Source organism: Giraffa tippelskirchi, chromosome 5, assembly GCF_054371585.1.
Source record: "Giraffa tippelskirchi isolate mGirTip1 chromosome 5, T2T-mGirTip1v1.2.pri, whole genome shotgun sequence".
Lineage (NCBI taxonomy): Eukaryota > Metazoa > Chordata > Mammalia > Artiodactyla > Giraffidae > Giraffa > Giraffa tippelskirchi.
The window spans coordinates 48936369-48964310 of NC_137279.1; the positions used below are offsets into that span (position 1 = coordinate 48936369).

A 27942-nucleotide genomic window follows, 5' to 3' on the forward strand; every position below is an offset into this window, starting at 1 on the left:
GGAAAAAAAAAAGAAAGAAAAAGGAAAAACCAATCTGCACTCCCCTCCACCCTACCCCACGCAGTGCCCAGAGATATGACCACAGAAGGAAAGGAGAACGGGTTCCTGGGCTCCCCCCTGAACACCCCTCTACCCCCTGCAGCCACTGCTGAGAGCCAGCACTGAGCATTCCTCCTGTGTTTTAGCAACAACCTTGCAGTGTTTCTGACGACAGCCAGCCCGGCACCTGCCCAGCTGTCAGCCAGCATGCCTCTGCTTAGGAAATCTAGTTCAAGAAAACGATGTAGAAAAGGAGGCATTTAAGCCTCTCTCCTTCACAAGTGGGCAGATCTCTTCCCTTCCACGGCCAGAGCACACGTTCTCCCAGGAGAGGCAGGGAGAGGGCCCACACTGACAAACAGATTAAACCCCAGCACTGTGACAGGATTCGGCTTTTATTGATGGTAATATTAAGACACTCCCCAGCAATGACTGCCGTGATAAGGACTCTAAAGGTAATAAAATAATGATGACTTCATAGACAAAGCGTTGGGAACATTCCTTGCGGAGAAAATTGGTTTTTCCTCTCCAGTCAGAGTGACTAGGCACTACGTGCCATCCCGGGCATGGCTTCCTGTCCCAGATAACCTCGCCTCGTCCTCCGTCTGGGCCCTCCTCCGAGGATGCCAGGCTGGAGGGCGAGAGCAGGGGGCCTTCCTCGCGCCCCCCATGTCTCGGAACCGTCCTCAGGTCGTCTGACCTGACTTCCCGGGTTTCCTGTCGGTGAAGCGAGTGCTCACGAGGGGGTGAGCCGCGTCTGGTGACAAAACCACTAGCACCACAAAGCTGGTCCTTCCTCTTCATGAAGTTAGCACAACCCCTTTTCATTCTCATTTTCTTTTAAAGGAAAGAAAAGTCTTAAAAATATATGGCACTAGAGTGTAAAATTATACAGCTGGCTCCGGTTACCATTTCCTACAGCTTCCAGCCCACGGTGCCCGCTTCCCCTCAGATGTAGAGCTGATGGGAGGCCAGAGTGTCCATGAAAGGCCGCACCAGGTTGTCTGTGGAGAAGTAGAAGATGAGCCCGAATGTGATGGAGATGGGGAGAGCGGGCAGCGCCTTCTTGAACACGGCGAGCAGCAGGAGGGTCAGACACAAACCCTGCAGGACACAGAGGCGGGGGGAGCGGGGAGGAGGTGACCACCAGCGTGGACGGGGGGAGGGGAGCAGTTAGTGACAGTCCAGTGTGTGGGCTCAGGAGCCCTGACACCCCGTCATCTTCCCTGGTCCTCTCGGCAGCTCTGTGAGGTGCGTGGGGGCAGAGGCTCTCAGCCAGTACTAACGCCTTGCACATGGGGGGATGAACCAGCAAGCAGGCCTCCTGAACTGGGCCGCTGCTACCAGACCACCTCCCCTGGCCATGTGATGTGTTACCTGATGGCATGAAGCCTTCCCCCAGGGGACACGTATTTCCGCAAGAACTGGACGGGTCTGACTGAAAGGCAGCAGTGTTCTCAGCTGACACCAAGGGAACCAAGATGCAGAGTGACCACCTCCCCTGCCCCCCGCCACAAGCAGGCATGGTGGTTGCCTATCTTGTCCCTGCCCAGCCAATGCAGGCAGTGGTCCAGGGTGGGGACAGGGAACCCGAGTGCCTGTCCTCTCCCTGGAGAGCAGGGCTTCAGGGCAGACAGTCTGGAAGTGGAGGAGCCTGGGCGTCCCCTATCCAGTCCCTGACACACACTATGGGCAAATACAAAATGTCCAAAGAACTGGCGCCTGGGTCCTAACATGCCACGTGATGCCCAAGGTTCACCAGGCAGAGCACTGAGTATGCGCCGTTCAGGGCCTCCACCTCCACCAATCATCACAGGATGTGTCCCCATTACGTGTACCTGATCATGATAAGTGACTATGTGTGCTAAGTCTCTGCAGTCGTGTCTGACTCTTTGTGACCCCCATGGACTGTAGTCCGCTGAGCTCCTCTGTCCGTGGGATTCTCCAGCAAGAATACTGGAGTGGGTTGCTGTGCCCTCCTCCAGGGGATCTTCCTGACCCAGGGATCGAACCTGTGTCTCTTGCGTCTCCTGCATTGGCAGGTGGGTTCTTTTATCACTAGCGCCTCCTGGGAAGCCCCTAAGTGACTACAGGGGCCTATCACCGCTGGGGTTCAAAGTGAGAGGCCCCCTCTCAAGCCCCAGGAGATCCCTTGGGGACTCAGAACCGCATGATGTCTGGGTGGTGTGGAGGGAAAACACGCAGCCCCAGAGTCAGAGACCTGAGTTCAAATCACAGCTCGGGCCTCGCAGCTTTGTGCCCATGGCCAGGCCCTCACCCTGCTCCATCTTCCAAACATCTCAGGTCACCATCCGTACCTCACAGGTGTGGTGAGACAAACGTACAGAGTTAGCCAAGACCTTGGCACCCAGCATACACACTCAGTAACGCCAGAGCCCCTGGTCACCCTCCCTGCACCACGCCTGCATCTACTGACGACCAGATCCTCCTTTGAACCTTGGTCTCATCCTGAGGATCTTTTTGGCAACCCTGCCCAGCCCTTCCGAGGAATAGCAGCATCTGAAAATTCTCTGGGGTTCCTGGGCCGCCATGAAGACCTTCAGGGGCCTCACTGCCCAGGGTTATGTGGGGAGCACCCCGTGCCCACTCACGATGAGGATGGCCACAAAGCAGGCCAGTGTGGTGTTCCAGTCCCCGCTGCCCGTGGCGGCTGCCTTGCCCACCAGCACGCTGTAGAAGATGAAGTCTCCGAGGCCGAGCTTCACACCCCCTGTGTGGTGGAGAGAGAAGGAACCCATAGGTCTCAGAAGCCCCAGGAGGAAGCAGCAGAGAAGGCTGACCCCAGCCAAACAGCCCAGGCACTCCGCCAAGCCCAGGGGACCCAGGGGCCAGAGGCCTGGGGACCTCAGAGGGCCGATGGGTGCTGTCACTGCCTAACCCACCTCACCTGGACTCTGGGACAAGGATTAGCTGTCTCAGAAAAACAGCAGCCAGTGGGGAAAAGGGGGAAGCCTGTGGCCTGGCTGACTTGCATTCTGGGCTGTGCAAAGCCAGCATTTCTGATAATTCACGCAAAACTGGTGCTTGGTACTTGGTTTGAGTAAAGACAAGAGTGAATAAAATCTATTGCCCAGGGCTGAGCGCTGAGTATGAATTGTAAATGCTTTCTAGGAAATTTAATTTCATTGCTTTTAAGAACATATATGATACCCGAGGTCCTCTGGAGACTAATGTATAAGAGGTAAGTGTATATTGTAAATCAACTCTGTTGTTGTTACATAGTCACTAAGTTGTGTCCGACTCTTTCAGCCCCGTGGACTGTAGCCTACCAGGCTTCTCTGTCCATGGAAATTTCCCAGGCAAGAATACTAGAGTGGGTTGCTATTTCCTTCTCCAGGGGATCTTCCTGACCCAGGGATCAAACCCACTCTTCCACATTGTCGGCAGATTCTTTACCACTAAGCCACCAAGGAAGATAAACGTACCTTGTAACTACTGAAAAGGAAATGAGCTTCTAGAATGTTTTGTTTCCTTTAGTACAACTGCCCTGTACACCTTCTTACAGGATAATTTCATTCATCATGGACAATAAAAATGCTTATGAAACAGACTGGAATTGAGCGGGTCTGCATCACAGAAACACGCTCTGCCCATCTGATCCCTCTCCCCTCTCCACTCTGGGCTCCAAGCAAGAAGCACCTCACCTTAGTCTGTCCCTTCCTTCACCCCTCCACCACTCCCAACTTCCTCACTTTGGCAAACATGTAAGCTCTGCCCTCTTACAGAGACGACTGCTCTTGCGGGTCTCTTGCTACCACCCCCGCTCCTGCCTCCCTGTTTTGCCTGCTCTCCCCTCCCTTCTCTCTCCTTTTTCAATCAGTTCTTTCTCAAAGGAAATGCGCTCACCTCAAAGGCACTTCAGAGACCTGAGGTGGCAAGTCCCACATCCGCCAATCAATGTGCTCAGGCAAGGCCACCACCCGGCCCCGTGGACACTCCCACGCTGTCTATCTCAGCACCCTGTCCTCTGTCTACTCCCCAGGATCCTCCACAAGCCACCTTCCCTTCATCCCCTTAACTTCGACCACGCTGGCCGTCCGGCTCTCCACCCTGACCCTGCACCCTTCCTGGGTACCTTCCGGGGACCCACGGTTTTGACAACAAGTATATCCTGGTGACTCCTCCTCTAGCCTGGAACCCTGACCTTCCTGAGCACTACTCCCCCTCAGGCTTCTCCACCTGAGGTCCTCCAGAGCCTCCTACCTGCTAGCCCCTCCTCTCGTCACTCTCCCCGCCTCCCTGCCCATCCCTTGTCCAGCCGAGTCCTCCCGGTGCAGCCCATGCAGGTGGTGGTGCCCGAGTCGGGGCCTTCTGGCTCTTCCCTCACCCGGTCCTCCAGCAGTCTGCGCTCCCACTGCCGCCTGGGATCTGTCTGGGAGGCAGCTCTGCCCACTTTAATTCCTTGCAACAAACCCCTAATGGTTCCCCGTGGCCTCCAGGATGAAGTCTGAGCTCCCATGAATACCGCTCACCCTTGAAGGTCTGGCCCCCAACTTCTCTGGCCACCAAACATCCCAGAGCTCCCAGATGGCTTCCTCCCCTCTCATCTGAGCCTTTACCAATGTTGTTGTGGAACAGAATCTAACCGGCCTTTGTCCCTCATTCTGGGGAGGGAGACCAAATCCTTGGAATTTCCCCAGTGATGGGAGTGTCTTTGTTGTTCAGCAGCCCCTTGGATCACTTATGCAAGCGAGAGGATGGCACTGCTGCTGCTGCTGCTAAGTCGTTTCAGTCGTGTCTGACTCTGTGCGACCCCATAGACGGCAGCCCACCAGGCTCCTCTGTCCCTGGGATTCTCCAGGCAAGAATACTGGAGTGGGTTTCCATTTCCACTGGTCACCAGAAAGACCAACCATGTGATAAGGAGGTTGGGACTCCAGGCTAGGCTGAGTCTGTGGAGAGGAGGCAGCCTGGAGACGAAGTCCAGTGTCATGAGCAAGGACTCAATCCATCATGCCTATGTAATGAGACCCCAGTAAAAACTCTGGACACTGGAACTCGATACACACATCCATGTGCAGGGGTGGGGGTGATTCCCAGGTCCTGGGGCAGACAGCACCCTCCCACACCTCACCCTATGCGGCTCTTCATTTGGCCGGCTGGTCTTCGTTCATATCCTTTATAATATCAGTAAAACTGTAATGGAAAGTACAGCACTTTTCTGAGTTCTGAGAGTAATTCTAGTAAATTTTCCAACCTGATGGAGTTGTGAGAATCCCCAGATTTGTAGCCAGTTGGTCAGAAGTGTGGGTAGCCTGGCAGAGCTTGAGGCTGCCATGTGAAAGGTGGATGGTCCTATGGATGGTACCCACGTGGGATCCGTGCTGATGTGGGCAAGGGCTCAGTACCAGGCCAGTCTCCAGCCCAGCTGCCTGTCTGCTGGGTGACTGCCGACTTGTCCTTCCAGGCCGGCCTCCAGCCTATCATCTTCTCCACGTCTGTCCTGAGTACTTTTTACCTAACCTCCCCTGACTTGGGACATGGGGAACTTCTCAATGGCAGCAGCTGTGTTAATCCAGCAGCATCTCCCTGGCTCCCATGTGCCTCCCAGCATATAGCAGTGGTCCATAAATGTGTGCTGATTGGTTATTTTAATCCACTTGGGAACATAACCATATATTAGAAGGTCTTTGGGTGTGTCTTCAAGACTGTCCTCTACACCTGCTCCTTCTGCTCCCAGCCACTCGGGGCTCGGCCTGGGGGAAGCCTGCACCCCAACTCTGCCCCTGCCTTACGCTCCACAGCCCCAGTGTGGAGCAGTGCTGTTAGCGCTGACCTGCTCAACCCAGCTCATCCCCAGAACACAGAGCCCACGCCTGTGACCCCACAGCTACACTGGGACGTCCTCAGGCTACTCGAGCACAGTCTCTACCAGCCACAGCCCTGCTCCTCCCCCTCGTCTCCCTTCTCCCACACAGCTCAAACCCCTCCCCGTCCCATGGCTCTCACTGCTCACAGGACGCAGAAGAGAATGCCCATCTTGATCCAGAAGGCCCCTGGAGCCCGTCTGTCTGTCTCCCTGCCCCATCTCTGCACTTGGGTCTCAGCATCCTGCTTCCACTTCCTCTAAGTCAGCACCAGGGTCACTGCTCCCAAGGTGCCCTCGGCTGGAAACCGAGCTCCCCCACCCCCACTGTGTGTCTCCCTCTGTGTCCTCAGCCTCTGGAGCTCAGCTTAGAAGTTACTTCCTCAAAAGACTTCCTCTGACCCCCTCAAGCAGCTCAACGACCTTGTTAGGGCTCCTACCACCCTATGTTCTTCTGCGCGGTCCTCCCAGCTCCCGAGAGGGTGGTTAGTGCCCATGCCCTTATGGCAGCACCCGTATGATCACCCCCCAGTGCAGAATGGGCATACGGCCAACGTCTGTCACACACGAGGTGTAGCCTGGGCATTAAGTCCCCATGGCCTGCCCATAGGACTGCGCAGTGGAAGGCTTCTCTCTGACTTTGTGAAGCATCTCTGATGTCAAATGGGCTCCTCCCTGACCTCAGGGAGCCCCACTCCAGGCCCATGCAGACCGTCCATCTGGACACCTTACTTTCCTCCTCTTCTTCCAGCTCCTCCCCCGGGTAGCCAGGCAGTGGGGGCTCAAAGACGTCAGGGTATGAGGGCTCCCCAAAACTGTCATAGGAGTCTTCTTCTGGGTGTCCGTTGTCAAGTGAGGAGAGAGCGAGGGAGAGAGACAAGAGATGGTCAGAGGGTTCTCTGAGCCCAGAGCTTCCCTGCCCCACCCCGCACCATGCCCAGCCCGACACAAAGAGGATTCTCAAGACCACACAGCAAGGGAAGGGAAGGGAGAGAAGTGGGGCTGAGGCAGAGGAGCGAACTTCCACGTGCACCCGATCCCCAGGGTGTGCGTGCCTGGAGGGGTTAGTCTTCCCTGCCCTTCCTGTCATTGTACCTCCCAGAGAGGCCAGGCGGGCTGAGCGGGGTGCAGTGAAAAGCACCCCCCATGATGACAGGCTGTTAGTCCCCTGATACTCACCCATCTCCGGGTCGTAGGGGAGCTGAAGAGCTCCCTGAGAGGAAGGGTCCAGCTTGGCCATGCCCACGGTCCACACCATGGCGGCTGGGGAAGGAGAAAAGGGTCCAGCCTCAGACTGTACTAACTATGGCTGCCCCCCGGGGCCTGGGAGGCAAGTGGGGCAGCCTGTGTTCCCAGAAAGCCTGCACGGGACCCTCAGTCCCTGTGGGTATTTGCTTATGGCCTCTGTTAGGGGGGTTCTGGGGGTCCAGACTCCGCTGCACATCCAACACCCAGCACAGTGCCCACCACAAAGTGTCCACCATCAGTGCATGCTTGCTGATGCTTTTATAAATAGAGATCCCTGTACACTGGCCCTGAGGCCAGCAGCAACCCCGAGAGCCCTTCTTTAGAGACTGAGCCTCAGTTGTTGAGAAAGCCCAGGGAAAGGCAGGCATCCTGCTACCCACCTCCCCAGACCTCTGCCCTGAACAGTCCCTCTCCAAAGTCCTTTTCCAAGGGCCTGGAGGGCTGAGTGGGTGGCCTTGGGCTCATGGGAATGTGGCCCATGCCCACTGCGTGAGCCTGGGTGAGATGAAACTGCAGGCGGGCTGCACTCCTGGAAGCCCTCTTCCTGCTCTAAATGTCCAAGCTTCTTCCTGAGCCACAGCAGGACGCAGCCCACCTTCATCTCGGGGAGCTGGACCCATCCCAGGATAACCAAGGCCGCCTCCCCTCCTTTGGTCAGGGAAAAGGTTAACTGTCTCCCCATCAACTCTGAAAGCCATGGCCAATGCAAACCCTGGTTCCCACGTCTGAAGGAAGCAGGGGGGTCACTCACATGAGTATATGAGGGCAGGGAATATGGGCTCATTTCTCTCCTGGGCGGTTTCCACCAGCATCCTCAGTGGCCCTTTGGGGCACAGCACAGCCACAAGATCTGGGAAAGCAAAGTCATCCCTGGCACGTTAAGAAAGACGTTTATTCCCAGCCAGCCCCCAGACAGGAGCCAGGGCTCTAACACCAGGCCCAGGTGAGTGTATCCTGGAACCTCAGGGCAAGGCTCTCCAACCACGCCCAACTGTTTCAGCAACCTCACCCTTGGGTTTCAGCCTCAATCCCTAGAGCCTGCACTGGCTGGAGCCCATGGTGGGGTCTGAGAGGGCCAACTGCAAACAGGGACTACTGTGTGACTGAGACCCAGAGGATGGGCTTGAAGTCCCATTTCTCTGAGCCCAAAATTCCTTATCCTAAGAATATAAGAAGTAGTACTGGTGATGGTAATTTCACTAATACAGTCGACTTTTCAGATCTCTGGGTTCTGTATCCATAGATTCAACCAGCCATGGATCAAAAATTTCAGAAAATAATACCAGAAAGTTCCCCAAACCAGTATTTGCTGCACACTGGCAATTATAAACATCATTTACATTCTATTAACAGCTATTTATATATCGCTTATGTTGTACTATATAAGTAATCTAGAGATAATTTAAAATATTTGGGAAGGGACTTCCCTGGCCAAGTGTTAAAGACTTCGCCTTCCAATGCAGGGGGTGTGGGTTCGATCCCTGGTAGGATAGCTAAGATCCCACATGCCTCACAGCCAAAAAAGGTGAAAATGTAAAACAGAAACAACATTGTAACAAATTCAATAAAGACTAAAAATGATCCACATCAAAAAAAATCTTAAAAAAATACAGTATTTGGGAGGATGTACATAAGTTATATGCAAATCCTCTGTCATTTTATGTAAGAGATTTGAGCATCCTTGGATTTTGGTACCTGAGGGGATTCTGGAACCAGTCCCCCAAGGACACCAAGGCAAGATTATACTAATTAAAGAGCAGCTCGCATTTGGGATATTCATTATTTATTGGTACTGTGCCCAATCTCAGGGTTGTTCTGAGGAGCAAATGACTTCTGGTGTGCAAAATGCTTAAGGGTGTGAGTGCTCAGCAAACATTTGCTGTTATTAGTAATCACGTCAACAGTTATGATTCCATAGGACCCGGTTTGTTTTTTATGAAGGTGACCTTCTCAGAAGGGAGACCATCCAGGCCTCCCTGGGGGGTTGAAGGGAGACGGTGGTGGGGGCGCTTCTCAGCACCCACCAAGCCTGTCCAGCAGTCAGGACTCAGTCCTGGATGTCACTCCATGGCCCCCCACCAGGCTGGCGGCCCACCTACCATATACGGAGATGGCACCCAGAATGACCCAGGCGGACCACTCCGGGAGGTACTTGATGAACACCAAGGCCATGAGCGCGCTGATCATGATGAGGTATGCCTGCTGCAGCACCAGGGGGCCCTTCCAGTGGATGCACACCATGCCCACCGCCCCGAAGTTCCAGACGGTCAGGAACAGGGTGGGGTAGTCCATGGCCACATTGTAGGTCTTGAGCACTTCCCTGTGGGACCAAAGTTGAGCCCGGGGGCTGGGACACTCACTGGAGATGTCAGACCCTGAGGCAGGCAGTCCAACAGCCTCAATCATCAAGTCTCAGCCTGGGTTTTCCCAATCTTTGGCTCATTTATTAACATCGCCTTCCCCATTTCCATGAGCCCTACAGGTAACCCCTTGAAATACTTTCTGAAACAAGGTAGGGAGTACACCAACATCTTGTCCTTGGGCTGGATGACCCTCCGCCTGAGGAAAAGGTCTTTGGAAAAGTGTTTTCTCCTGTGCCTCCGGTCTCTTTGGGCCCCTGGGTTAGGCTGATGCCCTAAATCCAGGGCAAGAGAGACCACCTTCCCCCGAAACTAGGAGGGACCCAGTCCCAGCCCAAAGATTGGAATGTAAATTTTGAGGCCCTTCTGATCCCTGCCTCTGCTGGGGTTCACAGCCTTCTCTGTGATGACTCTGAGTCTTTATTTTAAATCAGGAACCAGAAGGAGACGTGTGGCCCAATGAAGGGCTCCACTCCAGTGTCAAGGAGGCCAGGCTCTTGGAGCAGCAACAGGCGCAAGCATGGAGCCCGAGGGCCGCCCTTCCCTCCCGGGTCCTTCAGACCCACCCATGCCACAGGGAAGGGGTCTTGGCGGACCTGCTGGCCCCAGCAGCCACTCACCCGAGGTAGATGTAGGTGAAGAGGAAGAGCAGCATCAGAGAGGACATGATCAGCCAACCGTGGATGAACTGGGTGGAAACAGGCATCATGACTGCAGGCCCCCAGTCCTTGGGACTGACACCCAAGCCTGGAAAACCTTCCCCCTTAGGCTCCTCCTGACTATGCTGGAAGGGGGCCGTTTTACAGGTAAGGAGAGCACAGAAATTCAAGGCGTTCTCTCCAGGTAACCCAGCAAGCATACAAAGGAGCTGGAAATCCTTCCTGTCTAAACACCTAGCTCTCTACTTGTTCACCCAGAAAGGACACGCTTGGCACATTCCAGGCTCCAGAGAGAAAGCTGGCCGGGTCTCTGCTCCCATATGCTGCGTCCCCAGGTGCGGGCAGTGAGACAACAAACACATAGACACACACTAGCAGGAAGAGATAAGGGCTGTGAAAAAAAATTGGCTGGGCAGAGTGACAAGAGACCCACTGGGTGCTTCTATTTTAGACAGAGTGGTCAGGGCAGGCTCCTCCTCCCCTGGCCCAAATAAGGGAGGGTCAAAGGTGAGGGGGGGGTCACTGCAACCCACCTCCTCAGAGGACAGACCCATCAGTCACCAGCTCAGGCCACTGGGGACTGCAGCGGCCACCTGGTTGTCTGCTCAAAGTGAAAGGGGCACCGCTGGTATGTGCTGACCCTCCTCATCCCACCCGAGCCTGCCCAGACCACCATCACCTCTTGTCCGTGCTGTGGAGTAAATCTGACTGAATGGAAGATCAGCGGCCTCCCAACAGTTCCTAGCGTGATCATGTGACACCTGCTGACCACAGCACTGCCGGCTCTCCCCCGGCCCTGCTCCTGGCTTGTCCTCATGCATACCGTAGCCTCTGCTCCAAACAAAAGCCCTCTACCCTACTTCCCACCATCCACGGCCACCTCTGCCCCAATCACAAACTCTGCCTCAATTACACAGGCAGCTATTTACTAAGAAGCTCCAGCTCCTGGACACGCCCCTCCCACTGCTCACCCCCACGGTCACCCCCAGCTCGTCCCTCTATTTGAGGCTCCCCATCTCTCTCTACCTGCTCCACAGATGCCAGCAGCCTGAATATCCAGTGCTGCACACGCCTGCGTATGAACAGTTTAAAATCAGCAATGTCTAGTTCAACTTCCTTTCAGTCCTCAGGGCTTCGAAGCCTTCCTCAGGAGAAAAGCCTGAAACTCATGCCTAAAAGCTTATGGGTCTCTGTGGGTGATTTGGGCTACGTGGGACTCAACTCCCCTCCCCAGAGCTGCTCCGCAGAGCAGGGGGCCCACCCAAAGGTCTCTGGGAGCTGGAAGACCTCAGTACAGCAGTTGTACACCCCGGGCAGAAAGGCAAATGGGAAAATAAAAATAAGCTTTGAGGGGAAGTGTGCGGTGACAAGAGTTTAAAATAGAAAATCTAACTTCTTTGGAAGGAGAGGCAAAATAAAATTAACTTTGAATATGAGAAGTGACCCTATGAACGCAGCAAGGAGGAACTCAGTTAAGTGGGATTAAGTGTAAGTTCAAAGGACAGGAGTATCGGGTAACCGTGGTGGGGCAGGAGGGGGGTGGGAGAAAGTACAGGCAAACCTCAGGGATATTCGGGTTCAGTTTCAGATCACAATAAAGTGAGTCACAAATTTTTTGGTCTCCCACCTCATGTAAAAGTTAATGCTTGCATGTAGTCAATTAAGAGTGCAATAGCATTATATCCAAAAAAAAATGTTAAAAACAGCATTAATTAAAAAATAATGATGCTGCAAAAACGGCCCCAACAGACTTGCTCAATGTAGGTATGCCACAAACCTTCAATTTGTAAAAAAAAAAAAAAAAGGAAAAAAGAAAACACAGTATCTGTGAAACCCAATAAAATGAGGTAGGCCTGCACCAAAACTTGAGGTCTATTTTACAGGAAAAAGGAACTCTGTTTAAAAAAAAAAAATACAAGGTTGCTTCTTAAGAGGCCCTGAGGCACGAAAGTTAGGGCTGCTGCATGAGAGGCCCTGAGGCGTGGCAGGCAGGCAGGAGGCAGGGAGCAGGCAGACCGGCTCACCTTGTAGCAGCGGTACTTGTAGAGCACGACCAGGAAGATCGTCATGGTGACGATGACGCTGATCATGATGAGGGTATTGAGCACGGAGTTGAGGAGCCGCTGGCCCACTGAGGGCGTGTCCTCAGAGAACGGTGTGTAGATGCTGAGGAAGGAGACAAGGGCTAGAGCTCTGCACCCGGCCTGCTTGCGCCCCCCACCCCAGGGAGCATGGACCTGGTGATGCAAGTGCCCTGGGCACCCCCAGCCCTCAGCACAGCACTCTGGCTGCCCTGCTGAGTGCTGCCCACCATCTTCATGAGCTGTCCTGCCTCCCTGGCACCTAAATTCCAGCTTCTAACTGAGCTGATACAGCCACACGGGAGGGCCTGACTGGCCTTTACCATGGCCTCCCGGGCCCCCACACCAACTAAAACCTGTCCCGGAAGTGCTTCTCCCAGCTGACCCCACTCCCTAGCTCTGTACCCACTTCCCCATCAAGCCTAGGACGCCTCCGCCCCCACTGCTACCCCCACCCACACCCAACGTAGCCCAGTCGCTGCACAGGCAGCTATAAACTCAGGAGGCAATTCATTGATCCCACACTCTTAGGGAAGCAAACTGCTTGCCAAGTTCTCAAGGTCTCAATGCTTTTCGCCTGAGCTGCTGTGAGTCCCCAACAGACTATATGCTTCCTGAAGTTACTCCTTTCATTATAGAAATCATAAACAAAATGTAACAAAAACTCCCTTTAAAAAAAAAAAGTTTTCAAGAAGGTACTCAGCAGTGATACCACGGGAGGCTGGGGGAGGGAGCAGAGGGAAGCTTCCCATTTTCCCAGGCTGCTGCTTCTTCCTGGGTTCTCTTTATTAAGATAAACAAAATCTCCCTCGAAAGTCTGGGAGTGAGCTAAGAAATCATGTGGTCCTCTTTAGTTTACATTCGCGGGAGTAGGAATGAGAGGCCCAGAGAGAGAGAGACTTGTCTGCGGTCATGCAATGACTGGTGGAACAGCCACACCCAGGATGGAACAGAGAATTTACCTCCTGCAGTGAGAGCAGGGTGCAGGGGCACTGCACATGGATTAACTCACTCAGTTGTCCTGGTAACCTCGTTATCAAACCCATCATACAGATGAGGAAGCTGAGGCCGAGAGCGGTTAGGAAGGTGCCTGGGCAGGTCACACAGCCAGGAGGCTATGGACGAACCAGGGTGTGGACTCGGGCAGCTCCCCACCCCTGCTCTTTGCTGTGGCTGCCATGGGGCCACAGGTACAGTGGCCAACACAGGCTGCACCCTCCGCCCCAAGTCCCGCTCCCCCATCCACCCCCGGCCCCCAACTCACAGCTGTCCATTTTTCTCCGTGTAGAAGCGCACGGACTTGATGGTGGCCACCACCACAATCATGCACAGCGTGACAGGCACAAACAACATGATCACGTGCTTTGCCCCGTATTTGAGGGTCAGCTCCTCCTCCAGGCCCGACGGCCGCCCGGGAACTCCACTGCAGACGTAGCGGTCAGGGTCCTCCTCCTCATGGTCCTCCTCACTCTCCTGGCTTCTCTGTGGGAAACCACTCTGTGAGGACCACCGAATGCCCCCCATCGGAGGCCTGCCGACACAGAGCATGGGTGTGTGTGAACTGGAAACGAGAAGTCTGAATGTCGCTTTTCAGATGTAAGAACCAGTCTATGGGCTGCAGTTTAGATGTGGGAGTGGTGGCCTTCCAGGACGTTGAGAAGTTTATGAGGACAACTAGAGACTGAGAGTTGGCACTAGCCACTAGAGATGCACGAAGGGAGGCCACGGTGGCCATGGACAAGGACAGTCTGCAGGATGGGTCTGCGGCAGGTCTGCAGATCTGTCCCCTCCCTCAGTGCAGGAACTCAGGATGCCACTCAGTTCCGGTCATGTGGCCATACTAGTTTGGGAAGAGCTAGGCCAGGTGATGGGAGGAGGGCAGAGACTAAACATTTTTGGTTGAAAAATCACAAACCAGAATGGTCAGCACACATGCGGACTCTCTTTGATTAACAAATAAGGCCCTGGAAATTTGCAGAGGAAGAAATTACTTTGGAATTTTTGCCCCCGCCAAAATAAAGCATGCAAACTTTGCAGCTGTGAACCAGAGGCTAATTAGGCATTGAGCATCTGGGAGGATCCAGGATAGGGAAGGTGGGAGAGTATAAATGAGGCAGCAAAGGAGGATAGGATGCCTGCTAGACACTGACATACAGTGATCTTCAAAAATGTGTTTCAGAATTGTGGCAATTCAGGATCACTGGCTGCCTTGTTAATTACAGTAACAGCCAAGACAAAGCCAAGTGAAACAGAAATTCAAAGTGACTGCTCTTTGGTATCAGTTTTTTGCAGAGAGAATTCCAACTAAATATTCAACTGAGAAGGAAAGGAAAACCGTTAATGAACAGGAACAGAAACAACTGAAATGCACAAAAAGTCCAGGAGATAAAAGACAAAACAACCAACAAGAACTGGCTAAGGAGTAGCGAGGCCATGGCCTTGAGCTCCTGAGATCTCTCTCAGAGCCCAGAGGAGGACAGGAGAAGAAGTGACTTCAAGTTACAGCAAAGGGGAATGAGGCTGGCTGGAAGAAAGAAAAATACTAGAATGGGCAAAATAGAGAATGGGATTTAGGCAAATTCATATACTGTTTTACCCTGATGAGGAGGGAGGAAGCTTGACTAAGTGACTCTCCCAAGTACACTCTCCACTTCATACTGTTACAATCTCCTGCCTTTTGGGCTGCAGAGGCAAAATCACACAGTGCACCCTCCTGCTATGGGCTGCATGTTTGTGACCCCCAAATTCATATGTTGAAACCTAACGCCCAACATGATGGTGTTGGAGATACAGGCTTTGGGAGGTGATTAGGTCATGAGAGTGGAGCCCTCAAGAATGGCATTCATGCCCTTATAAAAGGGGCCCGAGAGAGCTCCCTAACCCTTCTGCCTTGTGAGGACACACAGGGAACACAGTTCCCAAGAACCAGGAAGTGGGCCTTCATCAGATGTCAGATATGCCAGCGCCTTGACCTTGACCTCCCAGCCTCCAAAACAATGAGAAATACATTTGTGCTGTTTATAAGCCACCCAGTCTATATGGTATTTTTGTTATGGCAGCCTGAACAAACTAAGACACATCCCCAGCTCAAAAGTCAAACATGAATCAGCTAATCTCTCGGTTCCCATTTCTAGCCATGTACCAAAAAAGGTTCCCTCCAGCGGTTTCCTCCTACCGACCTTCAGCCTCTGTGCTGCCTGCCCCAGCATGCACACTCACTCCCAGGTTCCTATGGAAACAGTAACCTGCATAGGAAGGTGAACCGAAGGGTCAGGGCCGGGGTGGGGTGGATCACGCTGTCTACTAGAGTTGGTCTGTGACAGGCTGTGCATGTGCAGAATCTACGATCAAGCCCTAGCAGACCTAGGATCCACCATGGTGGACCACCCGCCCCTTTGGCCAGTTCTCACCTTCACTTCCCCTCCCTCCCACATCAGGAAAGGCTTGGTTTCCATCCATGAGATATGGGATGCCAGCGGCCTGTCTGGAGACCACGGACTGCTGGCAGGAACCTACCCACTGGGCGGCACTCTCTCCGTCCTCCAGGCCCTGCCGGCCGTCCTGGCAGGAGCGTGGCGTGGGGCTCTCGGCTGACATCAGGGACGTCCGCTCATCACACACCTCTTCCTCGCTGTCAGAGGCCATGAATGTGAGCATGGCCCTGCCTCTGGAAGTGCCTGGAAAAGGAGCACAGGGGTCTTCGTGCCACTCTCCTGAGAGGCAAAGGCAGCGGAGGGTGAGAGGTGGCTTTAAGACCTGGACACAGGTCCTGCCCACAGTGACCACCCAGTGCATTTGTCAAAGGACTGCTTTAGGGCTTCCCGAGTGGCTCAGTGGTAAAGGAGCCACCTGCCAATGCAGGAGACAAGGGTTCAATCCCTGATCCAGGAAGATCCCACATGCCAAGGAGCAATGAAGCCCGTGTGTCCCAACTTTTGAGCCTGTGCTCTAGAGCCCGGAAACTGCAACTACTGAAGACCACACATCCTAGAGCCCACGCTCCAAAACAACAGAAGTCACTGCAACGAGAAGCCTACGCACCACAACTAGAGAGTAGCCCCTGTTCTCTGCAACTAGAGAAAAGCCTGAGCAGCAATGAAGACCCAATGCAGCCATAAATAAATAAACATTTAAGAAAAAAGGACAGTCCCTAGGAACCACGACTGAGGATGCAGCAGTCTCGAGAGGGACTGGCTAGAGAGGATCCAGGCCATGGGGGCGAAACTCCCAACCAGAAACATCAGGGCCACTCTAAACTTTCAGCACACTCATTCATTCAATCAACAAATATCTGACCACCATCTATTATGTGCCAATGACACATCTCTCCTAAAAGAATAAAAACCAATCCAATGTGGCAAATTCTATAATCCAGGTGTTCACTAAGAGGAACAGAAGCACAAAGAAGGGACTAAATCTCAGAGATCGGGAGTGTTTTCTGGAGAACATACCATCATGTGATGGACACAGACTTTCCCAGGTGGGAGGGAAGGGCAGAGGGCGTGAAGAACGTCTCAGCCTGAGCCTGGCACTGCCAGGGCTGGGGAGGGGGGCACTTCTGTGGAGAAGTGAAGGGTCTCTGGCGCCAGGCTAAGGAGGTGTGCTTTGTCCCCCGAGGACACAGTGACAGATCAGATCTCTGGTTAGAAAAAGGAGTAAAAAGAAGTAAAGGTGACCTCCCTGGAGACAATGATGGGACGTGAACAGGGCCTAAGGTGGCAGCAAGATGGATGGGAGTGAGGGGAGAGAATCCATACAGACAAGATGTTGGGGACACGACAGGACAGAGTCCAGGACAACGGCCAGGCAGGGAGTAGGAAGGAGGAGGTGGGAGAACAAGATGTCACAGGAAATCTGCTGAATGTAAATGGTTGAAAGAGGGGAGCTGCCTGGAAGGTGGCTGAGGGCTAGGGTCTGAGCTGGAGGGGAGGGAAATGAGAGTCATAGGTTTAGATGCTGCGGCCATGGGAGCAGTGAGCTGAGACCACGAGAGAGGAGCGTGCACATGTGTGTGTTTGTGTGTGTGTGTGTGTGTTGGGGAAGTATAGCTGAGGGCAGGACCCACAGGAAAAACCAAAGCTGAAAGGGCCACACAGGAGGAAGCCTGTCCCGAGACTGCTGCACTGCCCTGAGCGGTATGTGGACCCAGCAGCACCATGTGGATGCTGGGGCAGCCCGAACCCCTACAAACACCCTGGGCAGGTCAGCTGAGCCACCAGCAGGGCCAGCTCCCCCATCACTTGCCTCCTGGGACCCTGGGGAAGATCATGCCAGTAGGAACAGTCAGGTCTGCTCTCGTCTCAAAGTTCACCTCCATGTCAGTTGCCCTCAGAATTATGATCATTTTTATTCTATTTCTGTAGTGTCTTTTTTTTTTTTAATATATGGACCATTTTTAAAGTCTTTATTGAATTTGTTACAATATTGCTTCTATTTTATGTTTTGGTTTTTTGGGGGGGAGGGGGCCACTAAGCACGCGGGATCTTAGTTTCCCGACCAGGGATCAAACCCACACCCCCTGCACTGGAAGGCTAAGTCTTAACCACTGGACCACCAGGGAAGTCCCTATGATTTTCAAGTGGAGAAGGCAACCAGTTCTGTTCATCTTGGCAGAGGCTCTGAGGCTGCTGCTTTGTTTTGAAGACAGTGTCCCAGGCCGTGGCCTGCATTACTCCCAGCTGGACTTCAGCTCCATCCCCAAGTACAGGCCCATGGCAGAGCCTGATCCTACTCACCAACTTGGGCCCTTACAGAAGGCTTCCCCATAGCGCTTACAGGGAATTCAAAATGAGCAAGCTAAGCTCCCCTGGATTCAGCAGAAAAAAGACACGTATAGGAGAGACAGCAGTAGTGACATCAGTAGGAAGCAAAATGAGGTAACTTCCAGGAGAGGTGACAAGGATGCTGTGTTACTGGAGGTAAGACTAAGTGGGGGGCAATCTATCAACGGTGGGGAGTAGATGTCTCAAGTCTTTGGGAGGAAGAGGGACATGAAACGAGACACAAAGGTTAGGAATATCTTGACAGGCAGAGGCTGAAGTAGGTGGGGCACCTGGAAGTAGCCTCGTAAACAGATGGTGGGATGGGGGCCTTGACTGAAATTCTGAAACACCCAGCAGGCTGAGGGGGCTGAAGCGTGGGGACCACAGAGGCAGTGACGGGAGGTAGACCATCTGAGGGAGGGGCGTGGAGGCCTGGCCAGGGGAGGAGGAGCTGAAGCTATCAGGGAAAGGGGGCAGCCAAGGTTTCTGAGTTAAGGAGGGATGTGACCAGAGTGCGCTGTGTGGGAGCAGAGGGCTGGCTGAGCCCTCCTGCCTCTTCCCCGGAGCCGCCAGGAGCGGTGCTGCCCAGGACCCAGGAGGCGGATCTGCCCCTCAGCGCCCGGACCTTGGGACCAGCAGAGTCTACCTAAGAGGCCCATTAGAGGGGACTGGGCTGTGAGACCTTGGGAATTTCTTAGTATCCTTCATCTATGGTAACAGTAATGAAAGACATTACCTAACGGAGACCCAGGCAGAAAAACTCTAAAGCGCTCCTCTGCAAGGGTGGGCCCCACTAGATAAATCCTGAACATACACCTGCCCAAGCCCAGGAGATGCCCTCACTGACCCTGTGGCAACGATGAGTCCATTCTTACTCAAAGAGCGATAGGGAACACAGAGCTGGCTGTACCTCAAGCTGAATTAGGACATCCTGTCTGGAACAATGTAGCGGCTCTTTCAATACTTTGTTTTGTCTGGGCTGTGAATTAATAATTTAGCTACCATCTCCCTCCTTCTGTTCTTCCCACGCCTTTAGAGGCCCTGGGATTTATCTTCACAGTGACTGGAGGAGTGGATCAGGAGTGCCTGCATCTAAACGGCAGGGCTGCAGCCCCCAGGGCAGAGGCGAGCTCATCCTTCAGAACCACAGCTGCCAGCAGCCAGGCTGCCTCAGTCCCTAGAGCAAAGCACAAGGGGACTGGACAAATAAGAGGCTAAGACGCTTCTTAAAGGAGAAAGGGAGCTACAGGGCAGGTGGGGAGAGAAAAGCAGGGGACTCATGATCAAGTAGGAGTTAAGTCCTTTCCAACTTCCATTTCTTCAGCCAGTCACCAAATCCTAGGGAAAAACGTCTGCCTCCCAAAGTCTGTGGACACACCCAGGGAGAGCACGTTTAAAAACAGACTATATCCCTTCCATGCGAAACTGCAGTGCAGAGGGAGAAAGTCAGAAAACTACAAAACATGCTTTGCCATCCACCACATGTAATGCAGGGCCTCCTCACCGGAAAACAAATGCTCCCTGAGCAGATTCCTTCCCTCCGTGGACGCCGCCCAGGACTCCCTGAAAAGCAGGGCGTGGAGGGGTTGCGGCCAGAAGAGCTGGTCTTGGCTGTCAGAGCAAGGGTGTCCTAATCATAGCCCTCTGGGCCTGGAGGAGGTGGGGGCAGCTGGACGCGCTTCCTGGGGCTCCCAGCATCTGAGGGCATGGCTTAGGACTTTTAGAAAGCTGTAAGATGCTTGAGATGTTTCGTAACGTGGCCCAAGCCACATGAAGGGTAGTGGCAGAGCAGCTGCTGAGCCTTCACTGTGTGCTGAACACAAGTCAGGAACGAGGTACAGTCAGTCCCCTACACACGAACCTTCAACCTGCACACTTTCAGAGATTCGAACGTGAGTTCACATGCCCAGTAACATGAGTTCACATGTCTGGCGTACTTTTCAAGGTACTGTACTGTAAGATTAAAAATTTTCTGTTTGCTTTTTATGTATTATTTGTGTGAAAAGTATTATAAACCTCTTACAGTATAGTACTGTATAGCCGATTGTGTTAGTTGGGTACCTAGGCTAACTTTGTTGGACTTAGGAACAAACTGGATTTATGGTCTCTTGGAACAGGACTTGTTCTATGTAAGGCACTTACTGTACTGCCATTATTCCTCATTTTACAGATGAGGAAAAAGATTTAAAAAGTGATAGGTTCAAAGTCATCCTTGGACCAAGGTGGTCAGCTTCTGTGCTCTTAAACACTATGCTAGGGTGCTTATTTAAAATGCAGATCCTAAGTTTCTTTCTGGCCAAAGGTCCAGGGATCTGCATTTTGAGATGGTCCTTGGGCGATTCTTGGGCTGGTGTTAAACCCTCCCTGGAGCTGTTCCTGCCAAGTAGTCAGATGCCCCAGCCTGGGCCCAAACTTGGTACTGCAAGTGTCCAGTTACAGTTCACCTCCTCATCACAAGGGCAGGGCCTCACTTACCTACCTTAGCACACCTACTACTCCGCACAACTTGCTCGCTGAATGGGGGCGTGAAAGAATGAGCAGTCCTTTCTCCTGAGTACCCTGTGGTTGGTCTGAGATCCACTGGGGAGGCAGAGCAACAGGAGCTTTCTCAGACTAGGAGAGCTGCAGGGGGAGAATAAAGTGATGTGACTGACAAGGTACGCATGCAATGCCCACCTGGAAGGAGAGTGTGGAAAAACTGGATCTCAAGCATCCCTGGTACAAACTGCACCAACCTTTTTGAAGGCAGTAAACATCAAGAGCTTTAAGAACATTCATACCTTTTGATCCTGAAATGCTACTTCTCGGAATCTGTCCTATGAAAATAACAGATTTATCTGAAAACATGGTTGTTGCATTTTTTTTTTTAAGTGAAAATAACTAAGATGTCTGACTCTGTATGATAATATATCCATCCAATGGAGTCTGTTATATGATAATAAAAATCTTACTTCAAAGAATATTTACTAACGTGAAAAAAAGCCAAGATGCTAAATTTAATAGATTTAAAACCACAGATATAAGCACCTGAATTTTCTTAGAAAATGTAAATATATATGAAGGACCGGTAAGAAATATTATACAACATTAAAGGTGCTTATCTTTGGATAGTGAGATTGTGGGTGATACATGATATTTTTCTGCATTTCTTAAAACTTCTGTAACAACCATGAATTGTGTCGGCTGTTTTTTGTAAAGCTGTTAATTTTTAAAAGGGAAATAACAGGGGCTTCCTTGGTGGTTCCGACAGTAAAGAATCCACCTGCAATGTGGGCGATCTGGGTTCTATTCCTGGGTCAGAAAGATCCCCTGGAGAAGGGCACGGCTACCCACTCCAGTATTCTGGCCTGGAGAATGCCATGGACAGAGGAGCCTGGCAGACTACAGTCCATGGGGTCGTAAAGCTATTAATTTTTAAAAGGAAATAACAAGTATCAACATTTAGACAGATTTTCTTCCGTGCTGCCTTCTCCCACATCCCCTCTCACTGGACTCGGGGGACCTTGGGAAGCCGCTTTCACACCTTCTCCTAATCCCTCTTATTACCTGGCTTCTGAAGGAGAACAAAGCAGCTGGGATGGATTCCTCTGGCTTCTAAGTTGGAACTGAAGCCTGAAGGTACTCGGCAATCCCTGGAGGGAAAAAATGCAGATAAACAGTCTTGCTAGATGTTTGTCCACATCAGAGCACTAGTGACGCCAAGAACTCCGCCGGGAGGCTGACTCACAGGCGGGTAGGGGTGGGGCTGGGTGACTCTCCTCCTGCTGATGTCAAATCCTATCAACCACGTAGCAACCAGCTCTCCACTCTCTCCGAGGGAGCAACAGGAAAACGCAGAGAAGCTGATGGGAGGAACAGGTGCCCCAGACTACATCCTGGAAACCCTTCCCAGAACAAGGCGCTGTGGCTGAAAGCTCCTTGGATTAGGATGTAAAATCAAACATCCAAAGAAGTCACCGTTCACTCCCATTAATCAGCTGAATGGGATCCAAATGCTGAATGAGCCAAGCCAAGGGAGTCTGATCCAGGGAATTTCCCCAACCTTGCCTGTGTCAGCAGTTCCTGCAATTATTATGGAATCCTGGTGACCCAGTTTCCTCAACCTGATTTTCATTTCAGAAAAATGCAAAGGTTTTGACCTTAAAATTTAAGGCCAATGGACCTAACTAGGAAATAGATTCCTACCTAAGTAGGAAATCGATATTTAAGTTCCATCGTAAACAAGAGTGCCTCAAGGAAAAACATGGAAATTCTGGTTCCAAAAGAAAATTGGGAGTCAAAGAGAAATGCTTGGATCCGAGTACTTGCTTTCTTTGTCTCCACAGGCCTAACAGTACTCCTTTCTTTCAGTATTGAAGTAGAGTTGCCTTACAACATTACAGTAGTTTCAGGTGTACAACATAGTGACTTAAAGTTTTTTTACAGATTACATTCCATATAAAGTTACTGTAAAACACTGGTTGTATTCCCTGTGCTGTACATTACACTCCTGTATCATTTATTTTATACACGGTTATTTGTCCTTCTTAATCCTCTTCCCCTATTTTGCACCTCCCCCTTTCCTTCTCCCACTTGGTAACCATGATCTGCTGGTCTACTTTTGCTTTTTTGTTTTTTTTTCGATTCTACTTATGATATTTATTGAAGGAAAACAAAAATACTAATTCAAAAAAAATTTGTTTGCAACCCCATATTCATTGCAGCATTATTTTTTGTTGTTTTTGTTTTTAATTAATTTATTTTTAATTGAAGGATAATTGCTTTATAGTACTGTGTTGGTTTCTGCCAAACATCAACATGAATCTGTTTCTGTTTTGTCTTGTTTGTTCATTTTATTTTTCAGTGTTCCCTCAAAGAGGGGAGCAATGGTTTTAAAAAGGTCATTTCTATGGTCACATGGCTACTTCACAGAACTCCCATGGCTCCTGGGGCGTTCCCAGCCTTCCCTTATTCTAGGTGAGGAAATTCCCTTAGAAATTCCCACAGCTTGCCTGCCTGCCTATTTCCCCTGGCCCAGGCACCTGACCATGTATGGGCCCTGGCTGACCTTCATCCATCTGTCCGTCCATTCTGCCCATACTGTGATGCACATCACTTGCCGGATGGTTTTCCCCAGAACGGGGAAGCGGCCTCAGCCAGAGCAGGGGCCCACGTCCCACAGGGAGGCCCTGAAATACCGCTCCACTCTCCTGAGTCACAGGCCCCAGGGGACACTCTGGGGCCTCCTGAACCTTGACCTAAGCTCTAGATTTCCCTCTGTCTGCCCTTTCCTACTCAAAAGTGCTCAGTAAACATTTTCTCTCACTTCCAGAAGGAGCCTAGGAAAGGGGCAGTTTGCAAGTGACAGAGGGATGCTATGAAGGTAGCCATACTGGCCACGTGCTACGTGCCACCTTTGAGCAGCCTCCCATAAATTGTGTTTTTGCTTTCAATGAAAAGCAGCAAGACAGCAGTCACAAGCTGAGGCTTAGAAACGGACAGAGTTTGAATCAGCTAGCCGATTGATCTGAACCACATACTTGGACAATTGAACTTCACACAGCCCATTTCCTCTTGTGCAAAAAGTAACAGAGAAACACTTTGCAAGATTACTGTAAAAACTAGAGCTAATGTGTAATGTGTCCAGCACAGAGTAGATGTTCAATAAATGGTAATTAAATGAAATAAAGGCAGGGACACAGTGAGGGGGGACAACAGAAGCCTGTTGATGGCCCCCTTGGAAAGCTACAAAAATGCTAAACCATCAGACATGAGTTGAGTACCAAGGTCACGCCTCACTCAGGCCCTGGGTGTTTTCCTCTTCAGCCCCAGCCCAGGGCATGCTGGCAAGATGAACATTTTGTCAAATGAAAGGGCACGTCCATAGACTGAGGTCAGAGCTGGCAAGGACCTTCAGGGCCATCCGGTCAGCACCCCATTTCATACTTGGGAAAATTGAAGCCCAGAGGGACAAAAGGACAAGGGCCCATGACCATAAGCCACAGTTACGGCTCAGGTCTCCAAACTGCCATCGAGGATCTCTTCCCTGCTGCTCCAAGTACTTGAGAGGGTCACATGCTCAGTGATTTCCAAGAACACTCAATGAAGGGAAAATTCTGAAGGCATAATATTAACACAAAAAGCAGGATACAAAATTTCATCTTCAGTTTCCTACTTCTAATATTTTAATACACGAATACAGGTATGTGCATAAAGTACTGTAAGGAAGTTCATGTTAAGAGTGCTTCTTCGGACTAGGGGCTAACAGATGACTTGAAGAAGAAAAATTTCCCGAATTTTCTAGAGTGAACACATATTGCTTTCATTTTTAAAAAGTCAGAAAGTTTCTGGTTAAGGTAGAGCAGAAGGTGAGTGCCCTTTAAACTTTTCTTTCCATTGCTCCAGAAGACTGTATTTTAGCAAAGACAAATGAGCAACCCAATCTCCCAAGCAATGGAAAGAATGGACAGTAATCATCTCCCTCCCGGACATCCAGTCTTCACTGAGGATCTCTTTGAAACTACTTCTGCCCAGACTGTAATCACACAGCAGCCTCACCACCTCCAGGTCAAGAAGCCAACACTGATTCTACAAGGCTTGAAGCCCAGGTCAGATGTAGGCAGCTCAAGGTTAGGAGAAACCCCCAGGCCCTGGCAAGAAGCAGTGTGGAGGGTATGCCAACATCAGAGCCCTTGCCTTCCACCCCCAGCCCCACCCCCAGCTGCTGGAGTCCAGGGACAGGTGGAAATATTTGCAGAAACATTTGTTGCCTTGCCAGTCTTACCAACTAAACAGTGTCTAAAAGTCAAATCAACAGCTGAAAAACAGCCAAATGTGTCTTCAATAGAAACATAAGGTGACCTATACACACAGTGCTTTAGTTTCTTTAAAAAAAAAATTTTTTTTTGGCTTTGCCAAGTAGTTTCTAACAGAGATCCCACAGCAATGTCCTAGGCAGTTGTGCAGGCACATGGGTGGGGCGTGAGAGTGGGAGGTCTCCCATGCAAAAACTCAAAAGATGCAGAAGACACAGCCAGCTGGGTTCAAATGCTGGCGCTCACAGTCACGGAAGCCACACAACAGGACAAGCTCGTTAATTCCCTGAACTTTAGTTTCCCCTTCTGTAAACCTTAGTTTTCCCTTTCCACTTCAGTGTGATGGCAAATCTTTAGATAACTGTGACAACTACTGTACAAAATGGCTTTTTATTGTATATAACAAACTTATAAGTGATGTTATTGTCACTATTACCATCAATGATGTAAGACAGGGGCCAAGGTAGGTGGAACCTCTCATTCTGGCAAAGCCTGTGTGCAGAGGGGCTGTGAGTAGGCACAGAGGAGCTGAGGGGAGCGGGGGCAGGCGGCAAAGGGCCCCCAGGCACAGGTGAGCAGCAGCCTCTGGCCAGGCTGTTCCTTGTCTTCCTCTTCCTCAGACAGGCTCAGAGCGTTCACCTCCCAACCCTGCACACATCAGACTTTTGACCTGGTGCGCAAATACTTCAACACCAAATGATACAGAATTTTTCCTGAAAACCCGAGGCGCCATAATCCCACTCTACAGCAACATTCCACGAAGTCCTCCACCTCCAGCCTCTGCCCTGAATGCTCCCTCATTCACCCAAGGTGAGAACCTGGATGGCCTGCCTCATGAGTGGCTGAAGCTGCAGCTTTGAGTTGCAGACAGGACTTCAGGCCCCTTCACCAGCTGGGCCCAGCAAACACAGCTGCTAACACACTTTCCTGCCCCCACACAGTGACGTTCACCCAGAGGGAACCTGAGGCTCACACACCTGCAGCAGCTTATACAAAGCCTTTAATTACTACCTAAGGTTTTAGCCGAAGTCCTTGGACACTCAAGAATCTACAGAAGGGGCTATGTTGACTCAGGGCCATCCATATGGGAAAAGCTCAGGTCCATAATGATCAATTACTCTCAGGACAGGCTGGCAACCCACACTGTCAATTTTGGGTCAACCTGGCTCTGCTCTGGATGGGAACCGCTTCTCAGGCTCTCCATCTGTAAATGAGGATGCAGCTACTGCAACAATCCACAGTTCATACCGTCAAAAGGGAATACTCATTAAATCACAGATTGGGGCATTTCATCCAGCTGTCCAAGGGCTGAGGTCTAGTCCCAGGTCTGGACAAGAGAACTGGAGTCCAGGACAACGGGTTCGAAGCCTGGCTCTCATATATCCTACCTGCGTGACCTTGAACAAAGTCACTTTAGCTTTGAGGGCTGAGTTTCTTCATTGATAAAATTTGGGATGGGAATTAGCTCCTGTTTTGGGTTCATTCAGCTTTTCAAAAGCTAGATTCTGGGAGTCTCCTCAGAGCTGTAAATGCCTGATCATAAAACAGCCAAACATCGCAGATAACGAAACTAGGGGCTCCAGGCCCCGTCCTTAGGTCCTGTTCCTCATGCGGGCGGAAAGACCTCAGCCTCCCCCTCCCGCCACTGCCAAGCAGAGCCTGGGGCCGTGTGTCGCAGGCCGGCAGGGCTGGGCGCCCATCAGGTGCCAGCCAGGAGAGAGGAACACAGTACCGCGTCCGCACGCCTTTGAGACCCACGTGCGCTGCTCCTTTAAATGTCCCGGCCCTTTAACAGATCGCACCGCGCCCACTCCGGCGGGGGCTCCGGCAGCGGGGAGAACTCGGCCCCGCTGAAGGCCCGAGGCCTGGAGCGGCTCCCCGCGCTCCTTCCACTCGCCAGTTCCGGGCCGGCCCCCATCGCAGCGGTCCCGGCGCCCTCCCCTCCCCAGCCGCTGGGGCCGCAGCCCCGGAACTGCCCCGAGGCCGCGACTCGCCGGGGCGAGGGGCGTGCGGAGAGCAGGGCCCCGCCTGTGGAGTGCAGCTCCACCTCGCGCCCTTCCAGCCGCGGGCGATCCGGCACCCGCGCGCCCCATCCAGCCGGCTCACCTGCTCCGCCGCGCCGCTCCAGCGGGGTTTAAGCGGCTGGCCGAGCGCCCGGCGGACCCGGTGCCGGCGCAGGCCCCGCCCCCGGCCCGCCCCGGCCCCGCCCCGGCGGCGACGCCACGCTCCCGGGTCCACGTCCCGCCTCTCTGGAGTCCGGGCACCGCGCAGGCGAGGGGCCGGGCTTCCCACCGTGAGCCGCAGGGACCGGGGAACGAACCTGACATTGGACTGAGCACTGACCTGCGAGGGAGTGGAGGCCGCACTTGTAATGTGAGGGGGCTTTGCGCACCATGGGGCGGTAGTGCGTTTGCTTCGAGGACAAACTCCTGCCTTGCAGTTTTAGGTTCCGGCATCCCACCCCTCTCCTCCCACCCCCAGGATTTAAAAGGGAGCACTAGAGATTGGTGTGAGCTAACATCTTGAGAATTTTCCTGGTCTGTTTTCTAGAGCTTCCAAACTACCAGGAGCACTACATCAAATTAAGCATGGATGAAATTGCTACCCATGCCGTGATAATTGACCTAAGTTGTTTCCAGGATTTGAGGTCCATGGGGTGAGTTGAGATGGTCAGTAATCTGATATTTCTGAGTAGCTTCACTTACAATAAAAAATTAAGGGGAAATCCATGCAACGTAAAATTAACCATGTAAAGTGTACAATTCAATGGCATTTAGTACATTCCTGATATGTAAGTGGTTCAATCCCAGCAACCCCGGTCTATTTCCAAAACATTTCCATCAATCCAAAATAAAACCTCCTACCCATTGAAATGCTTTCTTCACATCCTCTTCTCCCCTCAGTCCCTGGCAACTTATTGACCTATTTTGAGTATTTCATATAAATGAAATCATAGAGTATGTGACCTTCTGTAACTGACTTCTGGCACTTAGCATAAATGTTTTCAAGGTTCATCCACATTGTGGCATGGTTCAGCACTTCATTCCTTTTTAAGACTGGATAATATTCAATTACATGTATATCACAATTTGTTGATCTGATCATCCACTGATGGGCCTTTGTGCTGTTTCCACCTTTTGGCAATTGTCAGTGGTGCTGCTACAAACATGTG

General features: G+C 51.8%; 1 protein-coding gene across 22 annotated transcripts; it reads right to left on the reverse strand.

Annotated features, from left to right (window-relative positions):
• Positions 1 to 416: 416 nt before the first annotated feature.
• PSEN2 (presenilin 2) lies at positions 417 to 26964 on the reverse strand. 22 transcript variants are annotated; one of them, XR_014052886.1, is made up of 14 exons: positions 26877 to 26964; positions 21523 to 21608; positions 20757 to 20792; positions 20456 to 20598; positions 15731 to 15891; positions 13479 to 13696; positions 12158 to 12299; positions 10095 to 10162; positions 9214 to 9434; positions 7866 to 7964; positions 7046 to 7129; positions 6594 to 6697; positions 2652 to 2770; positions 417 to 1143 (listed from the first exon to the last, which is right to left on the reverse strand). XR_014052886.1 is itself a non-coding variant. In XM_081486944.1 (14 exons), the coding sequence occupies exons 5-14, from the start codon at positions 15869 to 15871 to the stop codon at positions 988 to 990; spliced, it is 1347 nt and encodes a 448-aa protein (XP_081343070.1). In that variant the 5' UTR covers positions 15872 to 15891; positions 20456 to 20598; positions 20757 to 20792; positions 21523 to 21608; positions 26877 to 26964; the 3' UTR covers positions 417 to 987. The 22 variants fall into 22 exon arrangements, 15 of the variants coding, with proteins under 15 accessions (XP_081343070.1, XP_081343062.1, XP_081343072.1 ...); XR_014052882.1 differs by having other exon boundaries at positions 6594 to 6700; XM_081486944.1 differs by having other exon boundaries at positions 6599 to 6697.
• Positions 26965 to 27942: the final 978 nt, after the last annotated feature.